This window comes from Furipterus horrens, unplaced genomic scaffold (genome assembly GCF_987537825.1).
Source record: "Furipterus horrens unplaced genomic scaffold, mFurHor1.1.pri manual_scaffold_5, whole genome shotgun sequence".
Lineage (NCBI taxonomy): Eukaryota > Metazoa > Chordata > Mammalia > Chiroptera > Furipteridae > Furipterus > Furipterus horrens.
Genome location: NW_028327175.1, coordinates 116,813,191 through 116,840,912, shown reverse-complemented (window position 1 = coordinate 116,840,912; position 27,722 = coordinate 116,813,191). Strand labels below are relative to the sequence as shown.

Below are 27,722 nucleotides of genomic sequence, written 5' to 3'. Positions count from 1 at the left end.
CCCATTCCCTGCTTATTTCCATCCCAGTTCCTCTGTGCGCCTGAAACCTGCCCATCTCAGGGCTTACAGTCCCCACTTCTGTATCCCCAGGATTTGGGAGCAGAAATGGTTTAGGAGTCAGCACTTTTCCAGGGACAGGAGCGCTGCCAGGTGAGGGTGCCCAGGGCAGTGGCTGCAGGAAGGGACAGGCAAGGCGAAGGGGTTTTCAGGGTCGTGATCTGCATTCTGGGGGAGGGGACTGGTGGGGTCAGTGTCAATCTCTTTCTCTATCTCTTCCTAGGCCTGGGAGGGGGAATGAAACCTCAGAAGCCAGGTGAATGGAGAGACTGACCCTCTCACCCAGTCCCAAGCTCTGGCACTATTACTCTCTTAGGGACTGCTCCCTTTGCTGGGCTGCTGTGGCCACTCCTATGCTTCAGCTGCAGTCTTGGGGAGGGTCTTCCAAACTTCCAGGCCCTTCTCACTACTTGCTCCCTGAGAAGAACTGTTTGGAGGGTGGAGCACAGGAGTCCTGGAATGAGGACAGCATGGAAGGTGTGAGCCCACACAGGCCCAGCGCCAGCCTCTGCCTGCCTTCTCTCCATAGGCCCTGCAGCTCAGAATGGTGGCCAGGGACCAGGTAGGGGAGGATGGTGAAAGCTGGAGGCATATGCTTGGTTTGGGGCTACAAGGGAGCTCCATGTTCCTTCACCTGGTCCCCATCTTCTTCTCAGGAATTGGAGGGGGTGTGAAACCTCAAAAGCCAGGTGAACCTTACCTTGTCCCTATGTCCCTGTTCATCTTTTTCCATCCATCCCTGTTCACACCTTGCTGCTTGGCCTCCCCTTAACTCCTTGCTCTATCTCCCCAGGTTTTGTCAATGGGAATAGGATGGGAGCCAGGGCATTTCCAGGAGTCGAAGCCCAGCCAGGTGAGGATACCTGGGCCAAACTGGGGTTCAAGGAAGGAAGAAGGGGAAGGAGCTGGTTGAATAGGAGGGCAGAAAATTGGTTTCTGTGGAGTGAAGTCTACATATGGCTCAGTGGCATTTGGTCTCTCCCCAGGCTTGGGAGGGGGCATGAAACTGCAGAAACCAGGTGAGCCAGAGACCCTGCCCTCCTGTCCTCCCTTCTTGACTTTGTCTCTACCCATCCCTGTCATTGTCCCCTCCCCAGACCCATTCTTCACGTTGCTCTTCCTTTCCAGTATCTGGCATTGGCAATGGTCTGGAGGCCCATTGGTAAAGTGGCTGGGGGAGGGGCTCAGAGAAAGAGGCCAGGGTCCCATATACCCCTCCCCAACCCTGGTTCCCAGCAGAGAGGCTCATTCATTTCACCTGCCCTGAGTCGGATCTTGGCTGGGCACATCAGCAGACATTGTGCTGGTCAACATGGACCGGCCAACAACTCCCTAGGCTCTGCCCACAAGCCCCGAACCATACAAGCCCAACACCATCTCGAGGACTGTGGTCAGAACTGTGGGGGCAGGGGAAACCCGTGAGAGGTGGAAAGTGGGAGGGCAGGTCCTGAGGCTGGGAGGGAGCTGGAGGCCTGGGGATTTAAGCAGGAAGTGAAAAACCCTGGCTCCTAGAAGCTGATGTTTCTAGGGCAGGACTCCCTGGACTTCCTGGACTCACAGGAAGAAGCAGTGGGAGTTAGACTACCTGGAAGTCTCAGGGGCCAGAAATGGACAGCAACTGTGAGGAGGAGTCTGGGGGTCCAGTTCCTCATTGCCTCAGTCTCCCCAGTCTCTTTCCTGTCACAAGTGCCCACAGACACCTGTCCCAATTTGTGAATCTAGCCAGGATGAATGGAAGGATGTGTGAGGGAAGGCCAGAGGTCTGTGGGGCATGGTGGGGAGGCCAGGAGCCATTTCCACTTCAGCAGCACCCAGCTTTCCTGTGCCACCCTGCCTCCCAACAGGTCTCACAGCACAGAATGGCTTTGGACCAGGTAGTGAAGGGACAGCTGGTGTATGGGGGTAGAAGCTGAGTTTCTGGGATAGACCCAGAGGCGGGGATTCTGGGTCTCTCACCTTCTCATCTCTTCTCCAGGCTATGGCAGGGATGAAAAACCCCAGAAGCCAGGTGAGCTCCACTCTGTCTGGTATCTCCTTATCTGTCTGTTGCCCCCAAGTCTCAGATTGCTCCTTATTCCCCTCTGCTCTGTCTCCCCAGGATTCGGGAATGGGGCCTTCGTAGGAGCAGGAGCCCAGCCAGGCAAGGCCGTAGAGCTCAGGAGTATGGGTATCACTGGGGGGTTAGCTGATATGGGTGCCTGACCCTATTTCTAAAGGAAGAGGAGTAAGGTGGGCTTATGGACTCATGGATGGCGCCTTCTCTTTTCCAGGTCTCGGAGGACTAAAACCTCAGAAGTCAGGTGAGACCCGCACTCTGTATCTTCCTTTGGTGTCCCACACAAAGCAGTCATTTGGCAAACATCCAGAGGCCAGCCAAATATCAGAGACAGGAGCTCCCAGAGTCTGAGGCACTGGGCAGGTGGAGGCTGACGGGAAAGAAGTATAAATGCAACCAGGAGCCAGACTGCCCACTAGAGGGCGTGGCCCACTGGAAAAAATGGGAGGCTATGGGGGCAGGAGCTAAAGATGACAGCACGTGGCTGGTAAGGGGAAGGAGGCATCAAGGAATTCACCTTTCTGACTGGTTGACATGGCTGATAGTGACACTCCACCAGGTGGATCCAGGCAAGGAGGTATGACATTCAGGCTCTGGAGGGAGACTGGACACCAGGGGGAAGTCTAGGACCCAGCTGGATAGGTCGCGGTCTGGGGTGTGAGCTATAGTGGCCAGGCTTAGGGTGGAGCCTCAGAGAGAGGCCAGTACCCAGAGCCCCTCTCTCCTTCCACCAGGTCCTGCAGCTCAAAATGGCTATGGACCAGGTAGGGGCATCCTGGGTTTCTGGGGAGGCCCAGGGATGGGGCTCAGGTCCCTTACCTGCTCCCTGTCTCTCCACCAGGCTTTGGAGTAGGTTTGAAACCCCAGAAGCCAGGTGAGCCTCACCCTTGCCTGTTTCTCTCAACCTCTCCCAAACCGTGAGCTCCCCTTCCCTTATTTACACCTCCACCTGGATCTGTACCCCCAGGACTAGGGAATGGGCTTGGGCTTGGAGCCCAGCCAGGTAAGGCTGGGGGATGGGGTCTGTGTCTGGGTGTCTTCTCCTGCCTCCCTCCCAGGCCTTGGAGGGGCAGGATTGGTGAATAATCAAGGGGGCACTGGGAGGACACCTCTAGGACACCACCTTGGTCCAAGAAGGGGGATCTTCACCTCCACTTCAGCCAGAACCCCAGTTCCTTCAGCTCATTTTCCCTTCCCCCAGGCCCAGCAACCCAGAATGGATATGGAGCAGGTAGGAATAGAGTGGGTAGGAACCTGTGGAGGCCCTGAGAGGGGGCTCCCAAGTCTCTCACCTGCTCTCAAATCTTCTTCAGGATTTGGGAGGGGCATGAAGCCCCAGAAGCCAGGTGAGTCCTGCTGGAGTCTTGCTTCTATTCATTTACCCTCTGAAGCCATAGTACCCCCTATTCAGACTTCCTTGTGTCTCCAGCTGGGCTTTCTCTGGGGCAGAAGCCCAGGCTTCTTAGAGGGAGAGGGGAGGGTTAGGAACTGGGGCAGAGGCCAGGGGGGCAGAGAGCTAGGTACCCAGTAGTGAGGAGTCGGAGGGTTGACCTATGGCCTAGGAGGGGAGTGAAACCTCAGTGTGGTGATAGCAGGGGTGGGTGGTGGGAGGAGGCAAAAGAGTATAGAGGGGATAAATGGTGATGGGGGGGGGGGTTGGAGGAAAAGAAAAGAAAAGACAAAAAAACCCTCTGAAACCAGGTTGTGGGAGGCTCCGGCCAGGTAGGTCAGTTGGTTAGAGCGTTGTTCTGACACACCAAGGTTGCAGGTTTGAACCCTGGTCAGGGCACATACAAGAAGCAACCAATGAATGCATAAAAAAGTGGAACAACAAATAAATATCTCTCTCTCTCTAAAAAAGAAAAATCAATAAATAAAAATTAAAAAAAGAAAAAGAAACCAGTTGAAAGGAGAGACCCCTTGCACCTCATCTCATGTCCGAGGCTTCCTGACTCTGTACTGTCCCTACATACTGCCCCTCATGCCCACCCCTGCTTTTCCTCCCCAGGATATGGTAATGGAAACAGACTGGGAACCCAGCTATGTGAGGGCAGCTGGACCTGGGTCCTGAGGGCCTGGGAGGGAGGAGAGAAGCAAGAGCTGGGAGGCACAGGGAACCAGGGGGACAAAGGCTCCATGTCTGGGGGTTGGGAGAAGCCTGGTGGAGCCTTTGTTAGCCTCTCTGCCTTCCCAGGCCTAGAAAGGGGTATGAAACCCTAGGCCAGGTGAGAAGACAGCCATCCTGTCTCTCCTCATCTCCCTCAGGCCTCTTTCTTTCACCACCTCCCTCAACACTAAATACACTGAGTGGGGATCTGTGCATGACTCTGAGAGGAGGGGCACTACCTGCCTCAGGAGTGAAGGGTGTCAGGGGCATGAAGGACCATGGGGAGAGGAGTGGAAGGCAAGACCAAGGGAGCCCCAATGCTGGCCTCAGTCCCTCAGCCTCACGGCCAGCTTTATCATTTCCCTGCTTCTCCCCACAGGTCCTGCAGCTAAAAATGGCTACGGACCAGGTAGGAGTGGAACAGGGTTCTGGGGAGGTGTAGGGATGTGACCAGAGTCCCTCACCTACTGCCTGTCTCTTCCTCAGGCTTTGGACCTGGTGTGATACCCCCAAAGCCAGGTAAGCCTCACCCCTGCCTGTCTCTCCATCTCTCCAAAACTCGGAGCTCCCTGCACCCCACTCACACCCCACTTTCATATGTCCCTGCAGGGTTTTGGACTGGGAACAGGCTGGGAGCCCAGCCAGGTGAGACTGGTGGGGTCTGGGGTGGGAGTGTGTATCTGGTATTCTCTCCCACCTCCCTCCAGACTTTTGAGGGCAGGGTTGCTGAATGCTTAAAAGAGGCTGGGGACAGCCTCCGTGATTACTGGTTCTGGCTCAGCTTTGAAGGAACCCATGCTGGCCTTTGCCCCACCTTAGCTAGGGTCCCAAACCTCGTGTTCTTTCTTCCTACCCCACTGGTCCCCAGCTCAGAATGGCTACAGAGCAAGTAGGTACTGAGGGGTTGAGAGAAGATGGAAAGAAGGAGAGTAGGGGGCCCATGGAGGGGGTTGGTTTTCACCCAGACCCCTCATGGGCTCCTACCAGACTTGGAGAACTTGGAGTTGGCATAAGGTGGAGGAGGCCCCAGGGCTTCTAGTTCCTAAACTGGGAGAAAAGGCACCCCAGCTTCTAGCCTCCTTCTGCCTCACCCTTTCCTGTCCCCATAGACCCTGCAGTTCCCATAGGCCATGGACTAGGTAGTGGAGTGGACAGGTAGTGGAGTTGGCCCTGGGGAGCCAGATGCCAGGTTCTGGAGGAGAGCCCCAATGGGTAGGTAATGGGTCCCTTACCTGCTCCCATCTCTTCTCTAGGCATTGCTGAGGGCATGAAACCTCAGAAGCCAGGTAAACCCTTTCTCTCTACCCCTACTGTGATATCATGATTTTCAATAAGACATACATATTTGATCTTCCTCCCATTCCTGGCACAGAGATGGCTCCTAAAAGCTTTGGAATTTCCTAAGTGCTGGGAGTGATAAAGATTCTTTTGTTGTGTTAATGAGGTGACTTTTGGAAAGCCCCTAAGTCACCTAAAGGTAGGAGATGGTTGCCAGGGGAACCCATCTTATGATTGGAGGTTTGCAACCTTTGGGAGGGGGTGATGCTGGAGATAGAGTTCAATCACCAGTGGCCAATGCCTTAATCAATCTTGTTTGTGTAATGAAGCCTCCATAAACACCCAAAGGACAGGGTTGGGAGGTGAAGAGAGAGTGGTGGGCTAAAGCATGAAGGCTCCACAGGCCTTCCCATATACCTCATCCTATGCATCTTGTTCATCTGGCAGTTTCTGAGTTGTATCCTTTTATAATAGACCTATGATCTCGTAAGTGAACTGTTTTCCTCATTTCTGGGAGCCACTCTAGAAAATTAAGTGAACCCAAAGAGGGTGTCATGGGAAACTGATTTGTAGATGAGATCAGGCACATTCAGGGTGGTATGGCCATAGGGAAACTGATTTATAGAGATGGCTGCTCAGAAGCATAGGTGACAACCTGGACTGACAATTGGTACCTGAAGTGCGAGGAGGGCACAGTATTGTGGGACTGAGCCCTTAACCTGTGGGATCTGTCTCCAGGGAGATAGTGTCAGAATTGAATTAAATTCCAGGACACCCAGCTGGTATCTGAAAATTGCTTGGTGGTATTGGAAAACAGCCAGAATTGAAATTGGTGTCAGAATTGGACCCCCCACACCTCTCTACCCCTAGAAAGTTTCTATTCTCTCCATACCTTTTCCCTCACAATCCCCAGCCTATCTCCCCAGTTTACAGGAATGGGCTGGGAGCTAGTGAAGGGCCCAGCCAGGTGAGGGAGGTAGGGCTTGGGGGAAGAGGTGGCACCATGGGATAAAGAGTTGGGTCCTGATGAGAAGGGGAAGAGTGGAATCCCGCTGTCACTCAGCCTCTATCTGTCTCTCCCCAGGACTAGGAGGGGGCATGAGCCCTCCAAAGCCAGGTGAGCCAATCCCTGCCTGTCTCCCACCTCCACCTGAAGTCTCCCCCACCCCAGCCCCAGCCCTCATTCCTGCTCTTCCTCCCAGGATACACACCAGGGAATGGGCACCCTCCAGGTGGGTACAATGAGGGTCTCAGTATCTGGGAGAGAGGGCTCACTCCCAGGGAGGGCCTGTCCCCTTCTGGAGCTGTCTCTATGTTTCTCCTACAGGTTTGGGAGGGGGTGTGAAACCTCAGAAGCCAGGCAAGTGAGAGAATGCCCTATTCCTGTTCTGTACCTTCTCCTGCCTCTCCTTCCAGGACCTGCCCCCAAATACAACCTCTCACATCTCTGCTTTTTCTATCCAGGATATGGCAATGGAAATGGGCTGGGGGTCCAGCTAGGTGAGGCCCCAGGGGTTGGGGGGTGGGCACAAGTGAGGTGGGAGGGATGTTGCTGGAAGGCCCTTGGACTGGGTGGGCAAATAGCAGGAACCATGTCAGGTGGCTAGGTCATCTGGTCCCCAGAACAGGTTGTGACCTACTGAAACCGGACTTTTTCTGACCTGGCCAGTGTCCCCCTTCTGGAAGCTCTGTCTGCCTTAGAAGCTGCTGCAGGCTGGTGAATTGACCAGGCCAAGGCTAGGAGGGCCACTGGGGTAGGCGCTGGTCTGGGCTCACTGCCCTCTCCCTTCTCCAATCTAGGTCCCTGCAATGGGAAGCTCCCTCCATTGCTTCTCCCCAGGCTTCCCACTCCAGGAGGCCCTTCTGATAAAGCGGGTAGCTGGGGCCTGAAATCCCAGCCCCCGCCTCCAGTGCAGAATGGCAAGTTCCCAGGTCAGTGTGGAGTGTGAGGCAAATGAGGTGGAGGGGAGGGTACCTGGTCCCAGGAGGGCCTGGGCCTGGCTGGGCTGCTCAGAAGCCTCCATGCCCATTCTTCAGCTGAGATTGAGGCTTGTTGTGAGCCAGCTGAAGAAAAGCCTGAACTCTGGCCCTGAACCCCCTGTGACCCCCAACATGACAATTCCCTCAAGCCCCTGCCCCCATGGCAGACTGTAGCAGTCCCAACCTGCCTGACCCTGGGTTCACTCCTATCCCTTGGCTTTCTTCCTAGCACCAACACCAGCCATCCAGTGGGGACTGAAATCTCAGAAAGCAGGTATGGATCTGTCTGCCTCTGTCCCCACACCAGATCAGGGTCACTCTCCTAGCACCCTTATTCCCAGGCTTCCTCAGCTGTTCAGGCCTGGAAGATCCCTCCCGAATCTACCCTCCCTCTCTCTTGCTACTTTCTTTTTTTTTTTTTTTCTTCCAGTCCTCTCTCTTGCTGCTTTCTAAACTCATTTCTTCTGATTCCTTTCCCTGTGAATAGAGAAAATCCCTTCTTCCTCCTCAAAGTCCTGAAGGCCCATACCTGGGAAAGTCTGGGTCCTCTCCATTGATCTCTATTCTCCTTGCAGGGTACCACCCTTCAAATGGCTATCGACCAGGAGCAGAACTAGGTGAGGAGGCCCTTTGTCTAAATTCTTCTTCCTTCCATTCCATATTCCCTATATTGACTATTTCTGATCCCCCAACCCCCCAGTCTCTGACCCCTGTTTCCTCTCCCCAGGCTTTGGTGATGGTCTCAAACCTCAGAAAGTTGGTGAGCCCCCCAGCGCCCTCATCTTGGGCATGAGCTAGCTCTTCCCTCACGGCACGCCCTCCTTGTTACTATCTTTGTCACGTCTATCTGTCTCTTTCCTTATTCACCCAGTGCATAGTAACTATGCACTGGGCTATAATTATGGCCATTACCTCAGGTGAGGGTAGAGTGACAGACTGAGGCCAGGTGGAAAAGGAAGCCGCCCAGAGAGAAGTCAGGGGAGGCTTCCAGAAGGTTGTGCAATGTTAGCTTGCTGAGGGTGGGGGAATGTGAGTGGCCCTCTCTAAATGGCCTCTGAGTCAGTCTGTCTGTCTCTTCATGAGCTGGCTTCCCCAATGCTGTCTGCCACTCACTACCCCAGCTACTCTCCAATCTCTCTCCTGCAGGTTTTAGTTACGAAAATGGTGGTCTAGGAGCTGGGGTTTTACCTGAGGTCCTCCTGCAGCCAGGTGCCTGGGGTTGGGGTTGGGGAGGGTTGGGGGGCTCTAGGCTTAGAGGCTGCTCATGACTGACCTTTCTCCTCCAGGATTCCCTGGAGCCAATGGCTTTAGGAATGGTGAGTTGGACCCTGGGGACATAGTGCAAGGGATAAGGGAAGGGACATCCAGAGGATGGGTAGTAATGAATCACATGGATCTCTTGCAGGGTATGGCGAGGAAGCCCTGGTGTACACCAAAGTCGCAGCTCCAGCCTCTGAAGGAAATGGTAAGAAATGAGAGTTCAGGGAGCAGAGTGAATCCTGTCGAGGGCTGTTGGGACCAGGCCAAGTGGGTGGAGGGGCCTCAGAGAGGACTGGGGGCATCCTGGATGTCCATGTCCAGTGGGCAGGCATTCCCATGCTGGCTTTCCTTCTGTAGTCAGAAGAGGCTCTGACATACTCTCCCGACCCCTCCCTCCAGTCTTGGGGGAGCTTCTTTGAAACCTGATATGGGGCCAGAGGCACATATACAGGGGTCACAAGCCAGCCAGTTAATGGGGTGTGTGATAGAACAATGCAAGGAGGATGAGAGGTGGCTTTAGGGAACTGGGTCCTGGGCTCAGGAACACTTCATAGTCCTGCAGAGATGGGAGGAACATTCATGGAAGGAGTGAGTGTGAGGGGAACAGGAATGGATGGGACTGGAGGAGAGACAGGTAGAGCAGGGCGCCCTGACCATGAGCCTGGAACCTGGACTAAGATGGGGAGGTGACAGATCAGAACAAGGGATATTGGGGTCTCGGTGTTCCCACCTTCGATCCTCCCTCCCAGGGCCTTATGGGCGGCTGAGGCCAGAGCTGGGCCCCGGGCCCTTCGGTGAGTGGGGGTCTCCCAAGGCCTAGGGTGAGGCTGGGGGAGCAGGAACACTCAGAAGTTCTGTGACCTAGGTCCCCTGGCTTGTCTGTCTGTACTGGCTTGTCTGTCTGTACCTTAGGGGGCCCTGAGGTGAAGAGAGGCAGAGGCAGCCTGCTGGAAAATAGCTATGGAGGTGAGAGGGAGCACAGGGACCCTGTCCCTCACTCTACCAGTGACACCATTGCCACCCCTTCAGGCTATACTTGGGGATGTCCCAGGCCTTGGGAGAAATAGTAGGCTCTCAGACCACATGTAGGTTTCTGCTCAGTGACTGACCTCAGAGACCAGAGGAGGGAGAGGGCTCAGTTTCCCCCAATAGGTGAGAAGGGGGTATTTCAGCAGGTCCCTGCTCTGCCTCTTCCCAGATCATTGTCCTCTTGGGGAATGCTGAGCACCTGAGCTGATCCACTGCCCATCTTGAGCACCTCTGTACCAGAGCCTGGTCTGCTTGGCAAGGACAGCCAGACTCCTGGGCTTGGTCTCTGGCCTAGGGTCTCCTGCGAGCTGGAAGTATTAATAAAGGCGATGTGCTTCACTGTTTGCCTCTGTGTGTTATGGCAGGGGTTGGGGGGTGGGTGTTGGCTGCCTGGGGTTAGGACCACCTGGGCCTATAGTCTCCACCTGCACCTCATTCATTCATTCATTCATTCATTCTACAAACAGTGTAGCTGTGTGCCAGGGGCTTTGTTCTGAAGTTAGAGACCATGGAACAGAACAGATTCAGTCTTGCCCTTGGAGAGAGGGCATGCATCACTTGGTAACAATCTACTGGAGGAGTACATCCAAGTTAAGGGACTTGCACATTATTTGTGTATTAATTTATAATCAATTTATTTGAGTTATTAAACTAAAATCTCATTTTCCTTAGGTCTTTACATTTGCTTCTGGATGTTAGTGTACTGATTAATCTTATAATTTGGATGTAAAACTTCCTTGCACATTCTTTGATTAAATGTTCAATTAGATTATAAATTTAACAGGTTGACAACTCCCCCAATATTTTACATTCCTTACAGGCCTGATTAATTCCACTCCCTTAGGCATTTCAAACAATTACATACATAATCTCCTTGATCTCTTAATGGAGGGTTGGGGGTAACGTCTTCCTAAACACTCCTGGAAATGAATAAATCAGACATTTGATATCTCATATTACTGAATGTTTTCAAACATCTTCAAAAGCCGGTTACTAATCCACTATCAGTATCAGTGCTACTGGATCACTTTATTTTCTCATCTCATGATTAAAAATTTACTCACCCAGAAATGCAGAAGCAAATTACTCTCCTAAACTGAGTCTGGAATGGAGGTTGCACAACTGGGGATTGACCCACTATTCTGAACTTTGACCCAGAGCCTGGCCAGTCCCAGTATCAATCTCTATAAGCCTTTGTGTTCTGAGTTTTCCAAACCCACACCTCTTGCAACTTGATGAAGCTTTTGTTTTTGTTTTTTTGTTTTGTTTTGTTTTTTAAGGCTCACTAGAGGACATTATTTTCATTGCTTTTAGAGAGAAAGGGAGAGAGAAACATCAATACAAGAGAGAAGCATATACTGGTTGCTGCTCGTAAGTGTAAGTGCCCAGACTAGGGATCGTATATACCTGGACGAGGTCCCAAACCCGCAACCTAGAAAGGATTAGGAGCCAACATCTGGGCACAGGGGCCATCGAGCAGACGATCTCAGTGAGGGTAGAGGATGATACCTTCCTAATACACCTAGAAATATTATAATATTGTTATAATAAAGGTTTCTGTATTCCGATTTTAAATAGATTGACCATTCCTTTTTAAATAATTCTACTCATCTGTCTTTTTTAACTATTCTTGGCATCGTTAACATATGCTACACGTCGTGCTTTGCTTTTGAATTAATATCGTTCTATCTTTTCTATAATATAACTGAATGGGAATCTGCGTAGATCTTGACCCACATGCAGGCACTTCAGTCAGGAATCACTAAGGGCAAACCCAAAAAGGGGGCAGTCACACATTCGCCTTGTTGGCCGCCGCAGGAGGCCGGGGCAGGGTGCCTGAGGGGTTTACAGCGGCTCAGTGGACCTTCTGCCAGGTGGGGGCGCCCACCGTGCGTATGAAGCACCGGGTCTCTAGGATAGTAGGCGGTGGAAGCTGCGGCCCCGGGGAACACAGTGATTGGCTGGGGCCGAAGACGAAAAGCGCTGTTGCCTTTGATTGGCTACCAGGGGGGGAGCTCGCGCCAGGCGGCGAGGGAGACGCACAGGTCGGCTGCCTACTTGCTCTTGATTGGCTGGAACGTCGAGGGGCGGGGTTGCGATTGGTCCGGCGTTCCGCCGTACGCCGCCGGGCCTCTGGCGGAAGGGATGGGGTTCCGACTGACGGTTCGAACTGAACCGTGGCACACCGGCAGCGGTAGTGACGGTGGCGACGGTAACGACCAAGCTGGCAGCGCGGCTCCCCCGCTCCCGGTCGCACCCGCGGCTCGTCCGCGACCGCGCCCACTCGCGGCTGGGCCGGGGCCGCGCGTCGCTATCGCTAACCCGGCCGCCCACGCCGACCTTGCCGCACCCGCCACTACCCGGCCTGCCTCCTGGTCTGAGATCCGAGCAACCGCCGTCTTCCGCGCTCGCCCTGGCCGAGCTGCCTCCGCTGCCCGCGCTCCCACTGCGGCCCGAGCCGCTGGCACCCTGGGGCCCCGGCGCCTACCTGGCACTGCCCGACCTACCGCCCGACGTTTGCGCGCCCGCGCCGCCTGCCGCTGCTCTCGCCTTGCAAGACTTGCCGCGCCTGCCGGCACCCGCGCCGCTGCCAGGGCACCTACCACTGCCGCCGCTGCCGGAGACCGCGATCGCCGCAACTCCCGGGCCTGTGGGCGCGCGCGGCCGCCCGCCGCTCATAGCCGAGACGCCCCCAGAACCACTGCCGCCGCTGCCCGCACGCCCCTCGTCCTTCAGCCTACTGGCGCCGCCTGCGCCCTACGACCCCTGGCCACTGCCCCCTTTCTCACCTCCCCTGCCGTCGCCGCTGCCACCACCTCAATTCTTCCTGTTGCCGCCTTTTTGATAGCCAGGCCCTTCTGCGGACGTGTGGGTAGGCAGCCCACCCTGGACACAGGGCTGTGCTCCTCGCCGCCTTCCCCACGGGCAGATCTAGAAGGCGTGGGTCAGAACCCGGCCTGGGGAAGAGGGAGGTTGCCAGGGGAGAAGCCCAGGTTTGGGGGAGAAAGCAGTAAGTCTGAAAATAAATTCATTTATTCCATTTTCTCCTCCTGCCTTACAGCAAGCCTCTTGTCTGGTTATTTGAGAATGTAACTCATCCCCTGTGCTGATAAGCTGGCTGGTGATCAGGGCGGGTGGGGCTCCAGGGCCAAGAGCACCTTGGCTTGAGGAAATGAAAACAAGTTTAAAATATTTTAACTAAGGTACCCCCCAAATTTCATCCCCCCCCCTTTTTTTTTTTGCTGTGAAAAGCTATTGTTTTCATTTGGTCCAATGCATGGGAGGGGCTCTAGGGTAGTTAAAAGGATGGGTGCCTTGTGGTTTCAGGGAGAGGCTAGGCAAAAGCCAGACGTCACAGGAATGCAAAGGGTCCGGTCAAAGGCCTCTGAGCTCCAAAAGCTCCTACTCATGCTTGAGAGTGAGCCGAGGAGATCCTCGCCCAGCCCAGCTTTGGGGCTGGTCAGCCTGCTGAGGTTGGTCAGCCTGCTGAGTTTAGTCAGCTGGTCGCCCATCTTCTTGATGGGTTTCACCTTCTCATCCAAAAAGTGGTTCTCCAGAAAGTCACAAAGATGACAGTCCATGCGGGTAGAACCCAGAGCGTGCGGATTCAAAAGGGCCTGGTTCAGGTCCTTCTCCCTAACCATGGGATCTTGAGTTTTACCCCACTCATCTTGGGAAGGCTTCAGCATGTCCTAGAAGAGTACTTGGCCACTGCGCTGGTTTTGTATCTTTAGTAGACAGTCGGCTCCCTTGAGCTTCTCGGCCAACTCGTGGAAGAAGTGGCCCATGACCTCCAGAGCCACATCTTTGAGGTCAAAATAGAAGATCAGACAGGTAGCTGTAGGAGACCTAAACATTCGGGTTCACTAAGCAGTTCATGGCAGTCTCCATCTGGGCGGTATCATTCGATAAGTTTGGGAACTCATGGTTGTTCAGCAATAAGAAGTTAAGGTGAAAAACAAACAAACAAAAAACTCTGTTGGTTGTTCCAGGAAGCTGAGGATGGCTAAGGTAGTTCTGAAGGTGGTGACTGGAAAAGAGGTTGGAGGAACCATGGCTGGGTAGCTCAGTTGGTTAGAGCATCATCCCAATATGACAAGGTTGTGGGTTTGAGCCTCCATCAGGACACATACAAGAATTAACAAATGAATGTGTAAATAAGTGGAATAACAAATTGATGTTTCTCCTTCCTCTCTCTCAAGTCAATATTTTAAAAAATGCTTGGAGGAAAAAAAACACATTGGAGGGCGGTTGGAGCCTGGAAGAAGGGGAGTCCCTGGGTCTGTTTCATCCAAACACTATGAAGCAAGAGATAGATCCAGGGGACCACCGAGGGCACTGCCTCATTTTCTCTTATAAAATAAAGGGTTCGGATGCCATCGCCAAGGCCCTCCTCCACTTCGGTTTATATGGCTTCTTGGAAACTTGATCCTGCCTTCTAAGCCTTAAGTCATACTTTCAACTGAAATAGATTCAGGGGTCCTAAGGGACTGGGCGCAGTGTTGAACAATCGATACTGGGCCACGGAGAAAGAGCTGTGAAGTCATCCCCACAGGACAGGATAGCTCCCGCAGTGAGTCATGAGAGGAAGCCCATGTTCTTTCCCCATCCTCACCTGCCCTCCCAGTTTCTGCCCAGCATGCTACAACTCAGAATAAAGTTCTCTTTGTTACTCAGGTGGCTTGGGCTCAAGTAACCAGGCAGACACCCTACCTCAATGGGCTCTTCTGTAGCAGCTCAGGAGCAGTATCAGGAAGCCATCTTGACCTTGGAGAACCTCTTAGATCCTGGGACCTACCTGCAAGAAAGGCAGTGTATGAGATTCCTATGACTACTGTAGCAAATCACCACATGCTGGGTGCCTTAAAACAACAGAAATTTATTCTTTCCTAGCTCTGGAAGCCAGAAGTCCAAAATCAAGATATCGCAGGGCTGTCCCTACCGAGGCTCTAGGGGAAGATCCTTTCTTGCCTCATTCAGTTTCTGATGGCTCCTGGCGTTCCTTAGCTTGTGGCCAAATCACTTCAGTCCCTGCCTCTGTCTTTACATGGCCCTCTCCTATGTCTGTGTCTCAAATCTCCCTCTATTTTATTTTCTGATGACACCTGTCATGGGATATAGGACCCACCCTAAATCCAGAATGATCTCATCTTGAAATTTTTTACTTAATTACATCTGCAAAGACCCTTGTTTCAAATAAAGCCACACTCACAAGTTCTAGGGCTTAAGGCCACCCAGCACTGGGGGCCACAATCCAATCCATGTAGGTAGTATCCTTTCCCCTTTGGGGCTGGCCCACTTCCTGAGTTGTCTTCCCAGCTTCCCGTACTGTGTTTTAGGCTCTATCCCTTGCCTACATGGAGCCTTGGATGCCCTTGGAGTACCCCAGACAGGAGCCTAAGGCACTAGTACCTTGATAAATCTTTCACTGGTAGAGGAAAAAGAAAAAATAGAGTGATGGTCTTTTCCTTTCTGTTGAATTATGGCTGAATTCTCATTCCTGCTGGTCTGCTGCTTCCTCTACCCTCTTTAGGTCCTGTAGTCCTCCTCTCCTCAGCTAAAGCTCAGACAGTAAACAGGAAGGGCAAAACAATGTGTATCTTTCAAGAAGGCAACATACAACATTGTGCCCTGGCCGGGGTGGGGTGGCTCAGTTAGTTGGAGCATTGTCCTGTACTGAAGGGTTGGGGTTCAATTCCTGATCAGGGCACATGCTTAGGTTGTAGGTTCGATCCCCTGTTGAGGTATATATGGGAGGCAACCAATCGATGTTTCTCTCTCCTTCTTAAATCAATAAACATATATATTTGCCCTGGCTTGTGTAGCTCAGTGGACTGAGTGCTGGCCTGTGAACCAAAACGTTGCTGGTTTGATTCCCTATCAGGGCACATGCCTGAGTTGTGGGCCAGGCCCCCAGTTGAGGGTGTGCAAGAGGCAATCAATTGATGTTTCTCTCACACATGGATGTTTCTCTCCTCTTTCTCCCTCCCTTCCCCTCTTCTCTAAAAATAAATAAATAAAACCTTTAAAAAAATAAACATATATTTTTAAATTTTTTAAAAAAGGACAACATTGAGGGAACAACCCCACCCTCAAAACTCAACCTAGATAATTACTGCTGGTTGAAAGCTGACAATAAAGTTAATTGCTACCCAATTGATGGAGTCTGCCCAGGTTTACAAGTCAAACTGCCATTTTGCTCTTGACAAAATAGCTTGTCAATACCTATAGTGATTCCCAAGGAGTATGAGGGACTGGCAGTCTGGTCAAATACCTTTGGTGACTGGAGATAAGCAGGGCAGAATTCTCCCTACTTGGATAGCCAGGAGGCACCTGAGATTAGGGCAGCTATGACTTGCCTAGTGAGGCCCTGGGTTGGGGTTGACATCAGGTCTGACCCAGAGTCCAGTAAGCTGCCTGCTGCAGGTGGTGAGCAAGCACCAGTGCTCTCTGTATCAGGGACACAGACATGGCAAGTGAGCCAGTGTGGAATGTGGTTTCTTGTGGAATCAGATCCAGATGTGGCTCTCTGCAGAGACTCCCCATCCCCAGCACAGGGATCCCTAGAAGTTGGGGGAAGAAGGGGATAGCTGGCTCTGAGGCGGGATGCAGGTGGGGTGGCATGTGTGAGGCTTAGCCATTGGGCTGCCCTGCTGTGCTATTTCAGAGAAAGGCACTGGGAGGCCCGGCTTACCCATCCCCGCCATAGGCTGGGCAAGGAGCCGGCTTTGGAGTCAGGGTCTGGGTGGCATCAGGTTTGTCCCGTTTCACACATGTACACTTAGGCTACATTTCCTTAGCGTGTTTCCATATCTGTAAAATGAGGGTTGTAAAACCGGTGAGAATTCTTATGGGACCCTCAAGGTTTGATCCACACCTTTTGGTTCAGAAACCTGGACTGGTTTTTCTACCTATAACACTGGGGCCTCAGGCGCCTACCCAGTAGGTGATGCCCTTGGGGCTGTGTAGTCTCCAAACCCACTTATAGACCCACTCCCTGAAGGGGCTGGTGGAGGGCAAGGCTGACCCCTGCCTGGGTTCCCTCTCTAAGAAGCTTGGTGGGGAATACCACCTCTTTCCAGGGCAGAGGCAGAAGGGGGTAGAGATTTGAAAGAAAGTGTTAAAGTGCTCTTGAGATGCTAACCTCAGTGGGTGTTCTGACTCTCTATATCAATGGCATTCCAGCCCCATCTCAGTCCCTGCTTCAGGCTCCAACTGTAACCCTTCAATTTCTAGATCCAACTGAGTCCAGGTGTAGCAGGGGAACTCTGAGAGGGCTTGGGGCCTCCTGGCCTCTTTCCAAGGAGGGCTGAGGGCAGGAAGTGCACTCTTGCCTAGATGCCCTGGGAATCCGTCCTCTCCGAACTCCCCCTTGCCCTCCACTCACTCCCAGTGGGTAGCTCCTCCAACAATGCCCTTCAGACCTCCCCTAGTTTTCCAACGAATTTTCCCATTTTCACTCTCCTTCTAGGCAGGCACCTTATCAAAGAGGGGGAAGAGTGGGTGACAAGTGGGAGGAGCTGAAGCCACCTGGCCACCCTGGAGGCACCTGTGGCAGGGATTGGTCTCTGGAGGTGGGGGATAAATGGGGAGGGTGTCTTCATCCTTTGAGCACCCACCTTCCATGTTGGCTGACCAGCTCCTAGCAGTGTGGGTCTTCCCCTCCTTGAGTGTAGAGATTTGGGGGCCAAAGAACTGAGATCTAAAAAAAATTAGGGTCCTCCTTCTTGGAGCACTAGGATTACCTGGTATATGCCGCACCTGACAAAGCCCCATGACAACGTGGCGGGGGGGGGGGGGGGTTAGAGCAGCAGAGCTGCCTATGGAAATGACGGGCTCTGGAAGTAAGGTCTGAATGCAGGCCAACCAACTTCCTAGTTTCCCCAGGATGCAGGACTCTGTCCTCAAACCAGGCAGATCAGGATGAGTTGGTCACCTTATGACCAAGACAAGAGGCAGACTGCTCTGGGCCTGGGGGCTATAAAAGACCCTGTGCTGGGGCTGCCCAGAATGGGAGGCCTTGTGGGCAGGTCAGAGGGACTCCTTCCAGGGACCTGGGCTTGCTGAGTGTGCCTGACACCTACCCAAACCTGTGGAGCTGGATTCCTGGCAGCCCTGCACACTGTAGAGGGAGCCCACTGAAGACTTGCTTCAATTTGCCCTTCTTCTCAGCCACCCTCTCTCCCCATGCAATGTGAGGCCTCGGGGACCGGAAGAACTGAACAAACTCACCCCAAGATTCTCTGTGCCCATCACAGCCTGCTGTCACCAGCACTCCCCTCGCAGTCCTCAGACGTCCAGGGTCCACCAGGTCAGCCCCACATACTGGACAGCACTGCCCCATGGCCCTGTCCACTTGAAGACCCACTGAGTAGCTCTGGCCTCAGTCTCCCCATTTTAGGGGGATGAGTTCTCAAGCTTTTGGGGTCAACCACCCTGTTGCAAATCTGCTGAAAATATAAACCTCTCTTACAATATCCTAAAACCCATTCTCATAGCAATGCACCAACCTGAAGTTAGAATCATTTATAAATAAAGGCCCATTGTTGTAGGTGAGGAAGCACCAAGCACCCTCCCCTTGCCCAGGATTGTAGAGAGGTGCAGTGACCAGGTGTGTGTGGGGGGTCTTCCCAGCCCTCCTGAGCACCTGTTGAGGGACACCTCCTCCCAGGGCAGTCAGGCCTCTGGTCTTGCTCAGGAGGCATGGAGGTGAGAGGTTCTCCCAGGGGAGGGCTGCCTTTGAGAGCCCCCCCAATCACCCTGGAAAGTGGAATTTTCATCAGCTCCGTCATTTTTCACACAATAATTCTCAGTTCTTAACACCCAGGGAGGGGCTTGAGGAAGTTCATGACCCTTCCCCTAAAATGAAGGGCTCATGTTTGTGGGTCTCAGGAGGTTTCTCAAAGAGATCTTTGACTCAAGAAGGTTAAGGAACTTGACCTTTTATTATCTGTCCTGGGGTGGTGGGGGCAGGATTTCAGCTATGGTCTGTGTGACTCCCAGCCTGCTTCCCACAAGGGGCAACATGGGTCTCTGAGGGATCTTGAAGTAAGGGTCTTTCCTGAGGACCATGAAGCAGGGCTCAGGGAAACCTGAGTCACATGGGCCTAGCTCCTGTTGCCTTCCTCTGTGGTGTCTCTTCCAGAGTGCTCACTCACTCCCCACGGGCAGGAGTAGTAGCTCCTTACCCTTTCACTCCTGCCCCAAGAGTGCTCCTCCCCCACTTCCACAACAGGCTCTTTATCCTCTGGCCTCTAGAGACTAACAGCAACTCAGCTTGGCCCCCAGTTTCAGTGGAGGGGGTGGAGAGGGCATACCTGAGCTGAGGTATACCTGAGGGGGTGGTTTTCTAGGCCGTTGCCTGGACGATGCCACCTGAGCTAGGCGCCAGGCACCTGTCGCCTAGGAAACAGTGCGGGCGGGGTCCCTCCCTCGGGAGCCGCTAGGGCCCCTGGGCTGAGACCGGAGACAGATCGAATTACGGAGAGTCCTAGTGGCGGGGTTTGGGCGGGTGGGGGTGCGCGATACTGGGAAAGCTGGGGTATGTTTGCATCATCAAGAAATGAACGAGGCCAGGGAGAGCAAGGATGGCGGGGGTGGTGTGGAGGAGGGTCAGGAAGGGGGTGCTGAGCCCCCCAACTCCCCCACTTCTCTGTCTTTTGCCAGTTACATTTGTTCTCCCAAGATGATCCTCAGTCTCACCATTCCTTTGTCCCTGGGTTCCCACAGGCATAGATGTTCTTCTTTCATCCCCTGTTCCTTCCTGGTCACGGTATGCCCTCCCTGCCAACTTTGAGATCCCCACTCCCCTCCCAGCCCCGCCTCCTCCCTGTAGCACTAGCCTCCCCAGTCTTGGCCTGGCTGCTCCTCCCCTGCCTCTGCCTTAAAACCCCCGTGCCTGCTGCCAGGAGCTGGCAGTCCCCAGGTGGCATCCGGCAAGGTTATACTGCTCAGCGTGAACCTGCGCCAGCCTGAAGGGACGGGAGGACGCTCTCCAGCCTGAAGGTGGGTTGGAGGGTAGGTTCTGTGTAGCTGGTCAGACAGGCAGTGGTTGGGACGTGACTGCAGGGTGGCAGGAGAAGCAGCCACTGGGCAACTGATGGGCATCGGGTGTCTTGAGGGGATACCAGCTACTCAGCTGAGAAGGACTGTGAGATTTTGTGTTTGTCGGGGACCAGAGACACACTTGTGAGAGGCACCGAGCGAGGAGCTGCCTTGCAAGAGGCCCACAAATGTGAGGACTATCCTGGATTGAGGACACTGACTGCCCGTTCCTGGCTGGCACCAAGAAACTTACTTGTCAGCATCTGACCCACTCCTCAGTTAACCGGGCCACCAAGAGTTGAGAAGACGTAACTGAGGGGGCAGATGGCTACAGCTGGCCTAGAACTCCTGGGCATGACCCTGGCCGTGCTGGGCTGGCTGGGGACGCTGGTGTCCTGCACTCTGCCCCTGTGGAAGGTGACCGCCTTCATCGGTAACAGCATCGTGGTGGCCCAGGTGGTGTGGGAGGGACTGTGGATGTCCTGTGTGGTGCAGAGCACAGGGCAGATGCAGTGCAAGGTGTACGACTCAATGCTGGCGCTGCCCCAGGACCTGCAGGCTGCCAGAGCCCTCTGTGTTGTCGCTCTCCTGCTGGCCTTGCTTGGCCTGCTAGTGGCCATTACCGGCGCCCAGTGCACCACCTGCGTGGAGGATGAAGGTGCCAAAGCCCGCATCGTGCTCACCGCCGGGGTCATCCTCCTCCTCTCAGGCATCCTGGTTCTCATCCCAGTCTGCTGGACAGCCCACGCCATTATCCAGGACTTCTACAACCCCCTGGTGGCTGAGGCCCTCAAGCGGGAGCTGGGGGCCTCCCTCTACCTGGGCTGGGCAGCATCTGCCCTGCTCATGCTGGGCGGTGGCCTCCTCTGCTGCACCTGCCCCCCGCCCCAGATCGATCGGCCCCGAGGACCCAGGCTGGGCTATTCCATCCCCTCCCGCTCAGGCACCTCTGGGGTGGACAAGAGGGACTACGTGTGACGTGAAGGACATATCCGGAAGCCCACTGCTCAGCCTTGACTTTGTGCTGGATGTCTTCTCTAACCCCTGCCTTCTACCATCAACTCCTTCCCCCAGGCAAAACCCACTTTCCGGGAGCTGCAGCCAGGCCTGGCTGAGTCCATACCCTCCTCAACGGGGTCCCTACCTCCTGGCCTGCCCGACTCACAAAACCAATTGCTTTCTTCTGCTGCCCACATCCTAGGCTGGCCCTCCTCGCCTTCCCCTGGAACCTGGGCCTCACCCAATGGGCAGTAGCTTCTTGGCTCAAACAAGCAGAGGATCATACTCTGCCTGCCCTCGAGCTGGTCCCTTCCAGCCTGGCCACCACCTACCTACATTCAAAGACCCAGGCCAGACCCTTGGGAGAAGCCAGTCTCCTCCAGGCCTGAAGGTCCAGCCCACTCCCCAGCCCCAACAGGAGTTCCCAGAATAAAGAGTATTTGTACCTCTGGCTGCCTTGATCTGTGATTGGACGGGGAAGACCAGGTGGCCTCCCCAGGACTTTCAGGCCAAGGTGTGCTCCTGTCCTATGGGTAACCTCACTCAGGCCATGCCAAGGGGAGGGATGGGGTGGGGGTGAAAGTGGGTGGTGGTGGGTGGCGGTGGTGGGAAGGCAACGAAGGACAGTGCTCATGTTCACCTCACACCAGGCTAGAACTCAACAGCCCCCCAGCAACACCAGTGGCAAGTAACAAAGCAAAAATTGGTGAGTGTGGGTGTGGCATGGCAGAAGTGTTCAGGGCCTAGAGCTGAGAAGGCCAGGGTTCTACAGCATGGCTGGGAAGCAAGTCTGGGATGAGGATGGAAGAGCCAGAGGTCAGAATCTTTGGAGGTAGGTGTTTTTTGGTAACTTATCACCTGCTCTTCTCAAGGGTACTTGAGGCTCAAGAGCCCCTGGGGTTCCAGAGGCCTGACTAGCAAGAAGGGGCTCATCCCTGCAAGCCCAGGGGGGCCCTGCCACAACAGCAGGAATTCTTGGGAACAGATCATCAAAGCATCTTGTCACAAAGCACCTGGCCAGCAAGCAGCCAGACCAGGGGACACAGCTCCAGGCCGGACTCCCAGATGGGAATGTCCAAGGTGGAAAAATATCCAGAAACTCTTTAGTGTTGCCTCCCTGGTTTCATCATCCAAAGATGAGAAATGCCAGAAGCAGAGCCCAGGTGGGAGTCCAAGTTTCTTCTTGGTTCAATGTTTAGCAAATGGATTAAAAGAAAAATACCCTCCTCCCCCAATAAAAAGGAAAAACAAAAGCAACCCAGAAGTTGTCATGCATTTTGTAGATTCCAGCTCAGGGGGCAGGCTTCATTGTTAAGGGAGGCCCCATTCTCCTACCACATCAGACATAATCCTTTTTTTTAAAAAGATTTTTATTTATTTATTTATTTTTAGAGAGAGGGGAAGGGAGAAAGAGAGGCAGAGAAACATCAATTGTGATTGCCTCTCACGCACCCCCCAACTGGGGACCTGGCCCGCAACCCACGCATGTGTCCTGACTGGGAATGGAACTGGCAATCCTTTGGTTTGCAGGCCAGCGCTCAATTTCTGAGCCACACCAGCCAGGGCTCAGACATAATTCTTGGTGGGGTAGTTGTAATTCTTGGTGGGGTAGTCGGAGGGCCCCTGAGAGTTGGCACGTGGAGCGGATGCTGAGTATCGGGCCAGGTAGTGGCTGGAGCCCCGAGACCCCCCAGAGGGGCAGGTGTAGCACAGCAGGCCCCCACCCAGCAACAATAGGCCAGAACCCGCCCAGCCCAGGTAGAGGGAGGCCCCCAGCTCCCGCTTTTGGGCCTCTGCCACCAGGGGGTTGTAGAAGTCCTGAATGATGGAATGTGCTGTCCAGCAGATGGGGATGAGGGTCAGGACCCCTGAGATGACAAAGATGATTCCAGAGGTGAGCACCAGATGGGCCTTGGACTCCTTGTCCTCCACACAGGTGGTGCACTTGGCCCCAGCGAGGTAGATCAGCAGACCCACCAGAACAATGAGGAGGGTGATGACGCAGAGGGCTCGGGCAGCCTGCAGGTCCTGGGGCAGCGCCAGCATTGAGTCGTACACCTTGCACTGCATCTGGCCCGTGCTCTGCACCACACAGGACATCCACAGTCCCTCCCACACCACCTGGGCCACCACAATGCTGTTACCGATGAAGGCGGTCACCTTCCACAGGGGCAGGGCGCAGGACACCAGAGCATTCACCCAGCCCAGCAGTGTCAGGACAATTCCCAGTATTTGCAGACCAGCAGAGGCCATGACGCGGTTGAGGTTGAAAGAAGCTGCACTGAGGGACAGAACAGAGTAATGTTAAGACTAGCTGGCCCAGATCCCTCATTCCCAACGAGTGCTAACCCTGATGCCATGTGCCACGGCCATAGCCACACAGAACACCAAGAATATAAACCCTGGGAGTTGGGATGCCATGTCCTGTCCCTGAGCCTCATTTTCTCATGGGCAAAATAAACATTAATGCTTTACCATTTATTTCTTTTTCCCTAGTTATGTGACAGGCATGGGCTTACAATAGTGAATAAATAAGCCCCCTGGTACTGGCTGTTTTAAGTACAAATGAAAGATAATATAACGCCTAAGCAACTGTTAATGCCTGGCTTCAGCCACTATGGGTAGATTTTTAATCAAATAGCAAAGTGACGAAAAGGGGATGAAACGACAGAGCAAAGTCTGTAGGTGTTTTTCACAGGCGGCACAGAAGGGAGGCTGGCTCTAGCTATTACATTACAATCTCTAAACCACCAAGATTAGAGATCCAAGCTTTCTCCCATCACCCAATAGGAATGTCCAAACCCCTCACCCCAACATGGTTCCATACCTTAGGCAGGTGGTTACTAGTTTGATCTTAAAGATCTTGTGTTCTGGATGGCTCAGAAGTCGACACTTGGCCTGACCTAGCCTAGCCCAGCCCAGCCCCAGCCAATCTCTAAAGGGACAGGAGAGATGAGGAAGAAAAAAAAAAAGACTCTCACCCAAAAGCACTTCCTTCCCTAGGGCCATTGGCTGCCTTTCTGGGTCCCACTCTTCTGCCCTCTTTTTGGGGCCACAAAACATACCCCCAAGGTCGGGGACATTTTTGTTTATTTTTGCCCCAAATGTGATACTCTCAAGATACAACTTCCCTAAGAGGTGCTAAGATCATTGGGGTCTATCCAGTGAACCAGCTCCTCTACAGGAGCCACCCCACTCAGTGTTGGAGGTCTCCACCAGATCAATTCTATTCAGGTTCCTCTTATGGTTCTCCATTGCCCAAAGGTCCTGCAAAGGGCTAGGACCTAAACCTAGCACCAGTCCAGCAGTGTGGCCAGAGGGCAAGTTCTCCATTCACTTTTTAATCTGAGCCTGAGCTGAAGACCTCAGGGGAGATCTGATGGGGTGGGCCAGCCCTTTCTTGTCCTGGTCTCCTGTCTACTCCCTCCAGGCTTCTGTCCGAGTTAAAGCCGGGCCACACCAGCCTAGGCACCCTGCGCCTCTGGTCTGCCCTCGACCCATTCCCTTTCCACACACTAGAAGCATGACTCGGTCCAAGGGGGCTCCTTCTTACTCCTGATCCCTACTTTCCTTCGGAGTCCATGCTGAAGGTGGATGTCCTCAGTCCCCCACCAGCCTGGGAGCGGCGCGCAGGTAGAGTTTAATGGCGGCGCCCGCCTAGGGTCTGTTCCCCCAGGTGAGGGGGAGGGGTGTCCGACCCAGAGAGCAGCGCAGGTGGGGGAGGGGCGCCCGGGTTTCAGTGCCTTTGTCCCAGGGGAGGAGAGGGGCCGAAGGACCCGATCTGTTCTCTGCCGGGGACTCGCCGACCCCGGTGGCCATCGCCAGAAGATTAGTCCAGGTTCTCCATGCTGCCTATTCTCTGCACCCCGTTCCTCTAGGCATCCGCCTCCTCCTTCCCAATACGGACACTGTCCCCAGGCTCACCTGAGAAGGAAGGAGTCCGCAGAGATTCGTAGGAGCCTTGAGTGCGAGAATGGGGCGGAGGAGGGATCTTAAAGAGGCAGTGACGTCACTGGACCACCGCCCCGGGGAGGGGCAGAGACCCCATTTCAGACCACTGCAGGTGCGCGAATCCCAGCCTCCTCCGTCCGGGGCTCTCGAGACTGGGTGCAGGTGCGGGAACTTCAGCGGCTGACGTCTGGGCCTGCAGTGGGTCAGGGCGCAGGGCATGGAGCCAAACGGAACTTGGGTCTCGGCTCTGCCACCTTCCCAAGCCTCAGTTTCATACTCTGCAAAATGGAGTCAAGCACACGTTTTACTATGTAACTGTGTCCCAACGTAGAAATTAAAGGACACATTATTATTACTCTTATGTTATTATACCCCTGGGGTCCTTAAGAGAGCTGCAGTTATACTTACCTGGCAGGGGAGATACCATGATCAGGAAGGTGGTTTTCCCAGGACGAGGCTTATCCATTGCTTTCTGTATGTGCTGACCTCTGCGATTTCCCCAAATGTGGGAAACTCGACTGCATAATTTGTGGTAGTAGGGGACTGCGTTCGCGCTCTCCCCTAAAAAAGAAAAAAAGCAAGCTGCAGTTATCTCTGCCTTCGGTGGTTTCGTGTCTGATTCTCCGCGCCCACACACACCCCTCTCGGACCTGAGCACCGAGAGGACAGCTAAGTGGGCGTCCCTGCGAGGTCCCCACAGCTCGCGCACAGGGATGTTGTTTGCAAAGCTAAGGACTGAATTTAGCGGGCCTGGCGGGGCGGGGCGGGGCGTCTAGGGGCGGGCCGCGGCGAGTTGCCCGCCCCGGAAGGCGGGGGCGGGGACCGGGCTGATGCTGTCTGTTCGAGAGACTCGCGGCGGTCTCAGATGGCAGCGGCCGTGGGACGCGCACCATGGCTCACAGCCTGTTGCGCCCGCTGCTACGGCTCCTTGGACTCGGGCTGGCGCTGCTGTGCGCTGCGGCCGGGGAGCCGGTGTCAGGTACGAGGGGCGCCAGGCTGGGTCTGGGCGTGAGGGCAGGGAGTCCCCGGCTTGGGATCGGGGAGCCAGCTTTGGGGGACTAGAGGAGGGGGCGGAAACAACTAGGGTTGCATAGAATCGGGACTAAGGTAGTTTCCAGACACCATGGTCCCTGGCTAGAGGAAGTCCTATCTCGCTCCGAGCTTCATCCCCAGTCCCGGCCTCAGTTTCCCGCCTGTCCAACTTGGACTCGGAAGTGGAGAAAGTCTGAAGTCCGGACGCTTTGTCCGGTGATGGGACATGCCCCCAGCTTGGTCAGTACCTGGTCTGCCCAGTCCCAGTGACCGGGGTCAGGGGTCGGTGTCGAGAGGCACGGGGGTCCGTGCCCCCATACCATGTGTGGTGCCCCCTTCCATCCGGTGACTTCAGTGCCCAGCTATGTGGGGGGGAGGAGAGATCGGGGTCGGCCCGGTGCCCAGGAATGAGTCACCCGCCGACGGCGGGGGGGAGCGGGCGGGTTGGTTGTAGAGACCTCACCCCACCCCCAGCCGCCCGCGCTATGTCCGTCTGCACCCCGCGCTGCCATGCCCTGGTCAGGCCGTGCGGGTCACCTGTGAGGAATTCGGGAGGGCGCTGGTGACTCACGTTATACGATCCGGCCGACCCTGACTTCAGCCCCTAGAATAGCCCCATCCCACCCCCAGCCTCTGACCCACGGTCCCTTCCTCAGGCACCACTCCCTGCTCTCGTGGCAGCTCTTGGAGCGCGGACCTCGACAAGTGCATGGACTGCGCATCGTGTCCAGCCCGACCGCACAGTGACTTCTGCCTGGGCTGTGAGTGCAGGGCGGGGCCAGAGGAGAGCGGACCCCAGACCGGGGGTGGGGGGTGGGTTGCTGGAGTAGAGAGAGGAGCAGGTAGTTTCAGATTTGGGGAATTAAGTGGGAAGCAGAAGGGAAGGGCTCCAATCCGGGTAGGGACCATGGTGGGGTAAAGGCTTGAGGGTCAGATCTAGGGGGTGGGACTGGTCCGCAACGGGTAGAGGTCTGACTTTGAGTCCCACCCCCAGGCGCTGGGGCCCCTTCAGCCTCTTTTGGGCTGCTGTGGCCCATCTTGGGGGGCACCCTGAGTCTGGCACTCGTGCTGGGGCTGCTTTCTGGCTTCCTGGTCTGGAGACAATGCCGCAGGAGAGAAAAGTTTACCAGTAAGTGTGCCCTGACCCGCCCACCCCATCACTCCTGAGTATCTCCCCAGTTCTTGACAATCCCTCTTCTTATCTTGCAGCCCCCATCGAGGAGACCGGTGGGGAGGCCTGTCCTGGTGTGGCGCTGATCCAGTGACAAAGATTGTCCCTGGTCAGCAGGAGGCGGTGCCCACTCTTCATTCATTCATTCATTCATTCATTCATTCATTTAGAGCCAGCCCCTGCCTCCCAGACACAGCCAGAGCCAGGCTGCTCCAATCTTGGGGGTGTGCAAGGGACTGGAGACAGGTGAATCACTTCTCTGAGGACTGGATCCAGGCATCTGGATCCAGGACAGAAAAGGAGACCCAGGCTTCTGGCTCCAGGACAGAAAAGGAGACACCAGATAGCTGACATTAAGAAGTGCAACATTTGCATAAGGGTCTCCTACCCCCATGGTTTGGGGGTCAGGCTGAAGTGAGGGACAGACAAAACACATGCGCCACCCACTCAGATGTGCTGAAATTCCAGCACTGGGGTCTCAGCCTGGAGGGTTAGGGACCTGTTCCTAACACTAGGGGGCTGGCCCTCTATGGGGGCTGGCCCTGAGATACTACACCCCCAACTCTCAAAGAGGGGGGAGATATTTATTTTTGGGAGAAAGTATAGAGGGATGGGAGAATTTATTAATAAAAGAATCTTTAACTTTAAATGGATTGGAGAGTGGCATGATTTCGCAGCCTGACTTCCCAGAGCTGGAGGGAGGAGTGAGTCAGCCGCGCGGGGGCGGGGGGGTGAGGCTCTGACTCATACATTCTCAA

General features: G+C 54.5%; 5 protein-coding genes and 1 non-coding gene across 6 annotated transcripts; 5 read left to right on the top strand and 1 right to left on the bottom strand.

The window, feature by feature from the left end:
- The first annotated feature begins 92 nt into the window (after window positions 1–92).
- Window positions 93–2,259, top strand: LOC150009396 (uncharacterized). Its single transcript, XM_090279364.1, has 8 exons — window positions 93–150; window positions 281–313; window positions 587–619; window positions 714–746; window positions 851–910; window positions 1,044–1,076; window positions 2,033–2,065; window positions 2,156–2,259. Exons 2-8 carry the CDS (start codon window positions 295–297, stop codon window positions 2,257–2,259), a joined length of 315 nt encoding a protein of 104 aa, XP_090135490.1. The 5' UTR covers window positions 93–150; window positions 281–294.
- A 572-nt stretch (window positions 2,260–2,831) lies between these two features.
- LOC150009395 (glycine-rich extracellular protein 1-like) lies at window positions 2,832–10,107 on the top strand. The gene is made up of 21 exons (XM_090277162.1): window positions 2,832–2,877; window positions 2,955–2,987; window positions 3,315–3,344; window positions 3,427–3,459; window positions 4,600–4,629; window positions 4,707–4,739; window positions 4,830–4,865; window positions 5,474–5,506; window positions 6,583–6,615; window positions 6,701–6,730; window positions 6,826–6,858; window positions 6,963–6,998; window positions 7,299–7,430; window positions 7,708–7,752; window positions 8,054–8,095; window positions 8,206–8,238; window positions 8,625–8,687; window positions 8,765–8,794; window positions 8,884–8,943; window positions 9,651–9,704; window positions 9,937–10,107. The coding sequence occupies exons 4-21, from the start codon at window positions 3,441–3,443 to the stop codon at window positions 9,960–9,962; spliced, it is 768 nt and encodes a 255-aa protein (XP_090133288.1). The 5' UTR covers window positions 2,832–2,877; window positions 2,955–2,987; window positions 3,315–3,344; window positions 3,427–3,440; the 3' UTR covers window positions 9,963–10,107.
- Window positions 10,108–20,115: 10,008 nt separating this feature from the next.
- Window positions 20,116–21,239, top strand: CLDN9 (claudin 9). Its single transcript, XM_090279171.1, has one exon. The coding sequence runs from the start codon at window positions 20,136–20,138 to the stop codon at window positions 20,787–20,789; it is 654 nt and encodes a 217-aa protein (XP_090135297.1). The 5' UTR covers window positions 20,116–20,135; the 3' UTR covers window positions 20,790–21,239.
- A 958-nt stretch (window positions 21,240–22,197) lies between these two features.
- Window positions 22,198–25,036, bottom strand: CLDN6 (claudin 6). The gene is made up of 2 exons (XM_090277157.1): window positions 24,735–25,036; window positions 22,198–23,091 (listed from the first exon to the last, which is right to left on the bottom strand). The coding sequence occupies exon 2, from the start codon at window positions 23,061–23,063 to the stop codon at window positions 22,377–22,379; it is 687 nt and encodes a 228-aa protein (XP_090133283.1). The 5' UTR covers window positions 23,064–23,091; window positions 24,735–25,036; the 3' UTR covers window positions 22,198–22,376.
- A 125-nt stretch (window positions 25,037–25,161) lies between these two features.
- On the top strand, window positions 25,162–25,325 carry LOC150009392 (U1 spliceosomal RNA). The gene has a single exon (XR_016511436.1). It is a non-coding gene; the product is annotated as a U1 spliceosomal RNA (small nuclear RNA).
- Window positions 25,326–25,584: 259 nt separating this feature from the next.
- On the top strand, window positions 25,585–27,613 carry TNFRSF12A (TNF receptor superfamily member 12A). The gene is made up of 4 exons (XM_090277158.1): window positions 25,585–25,740; window positions 26,450–26,554; window positions 26,788–26,922; window positions 27,003–27,613. The coding sequence occupies exons 1-4, from the start codon at window positions 25,653–25,655 to the stop codon at window positions 27,056–27,058; spliced, it is 384 nt and encodes a 127-aa protein (XP_090133284.1). The 5' UTR covers window positions 25,585–25,652; the 3' UTR covers window positions 27,059–27,613.
- The last annotated feature ends 109 nt before the right edge of the window (window positions 27,614–27,722 follow it).

Bases quoted from the DNA above. Each gene is read 5' to 3' on its own strand.
- TNFRSF12A (XM_090277158.1), top strand. From the start codon at position 25,653: ATGGCTCACAGCCTGTTGCGCCCGCTGCTACGGCTCCTTGGACTCGGG. The intron at 25,741-26,449 runs GTACGAGGGGCG...TCCCTTCCTCAG, and splicing joins GGCCGGGGAGCCGGTGTCAG to GCACCACTCCCTGCTCTCGT. The intron at 26,923-27,002 runs GTAAGTGTGCCC...CTTATCTTGCAG, and splicing joins CAGGAGAGAAAAGTTTACCA to CCCCCATCGAGGAGACCGGT.
- LOC150009396 (XM_090279364.1), top strand. The intron at 620-713 runs GTAGGGGAGGAT...TCTTCTTCTCAG, and splicing joins GAATGGTGGCCAGGGACCAG to GAATTGGAGGGGGTGTGAAA. The intron at 747-850 runs GTGAACCTTACC...CTATCTCCCCAG, and splicing joins TGTGAAACCTCAAAAGCCAG to GTTTTGTCAATGGGAATAGG.
- CLDN6 (XM_090277157.1), bottom strand. From the start codon at position 23,063: ATGGCCTCTGCTGGTCTGCAAATACTGGGAATTGTCCTGACACTGCTG.
- CLDN9 (XM_090279171.1), top strand. From the start codon at position 20,136: ATGGCTACAGCTGGCCTAGAACTCCTGGGCATGACCCTGGCCGTGCTG.
- LOC150009395 (XM_090277162.1), top strand. The intron at 8,944-9,650 runs GTAAGAAATGAG...TCTGTACCTTAG, and splicing joins TCCAGCCTCTGAAGGAAATG to GGGGCCCTGAGGTGAAGAGA. The intron at 9,705-9,936 runs GTGAGAGGGAGC...GCCTCTTCCCAG, and splicing joins GCTGGAAAATAGCTATGGAG to ATCATTGTCCTCTTGGGGAA.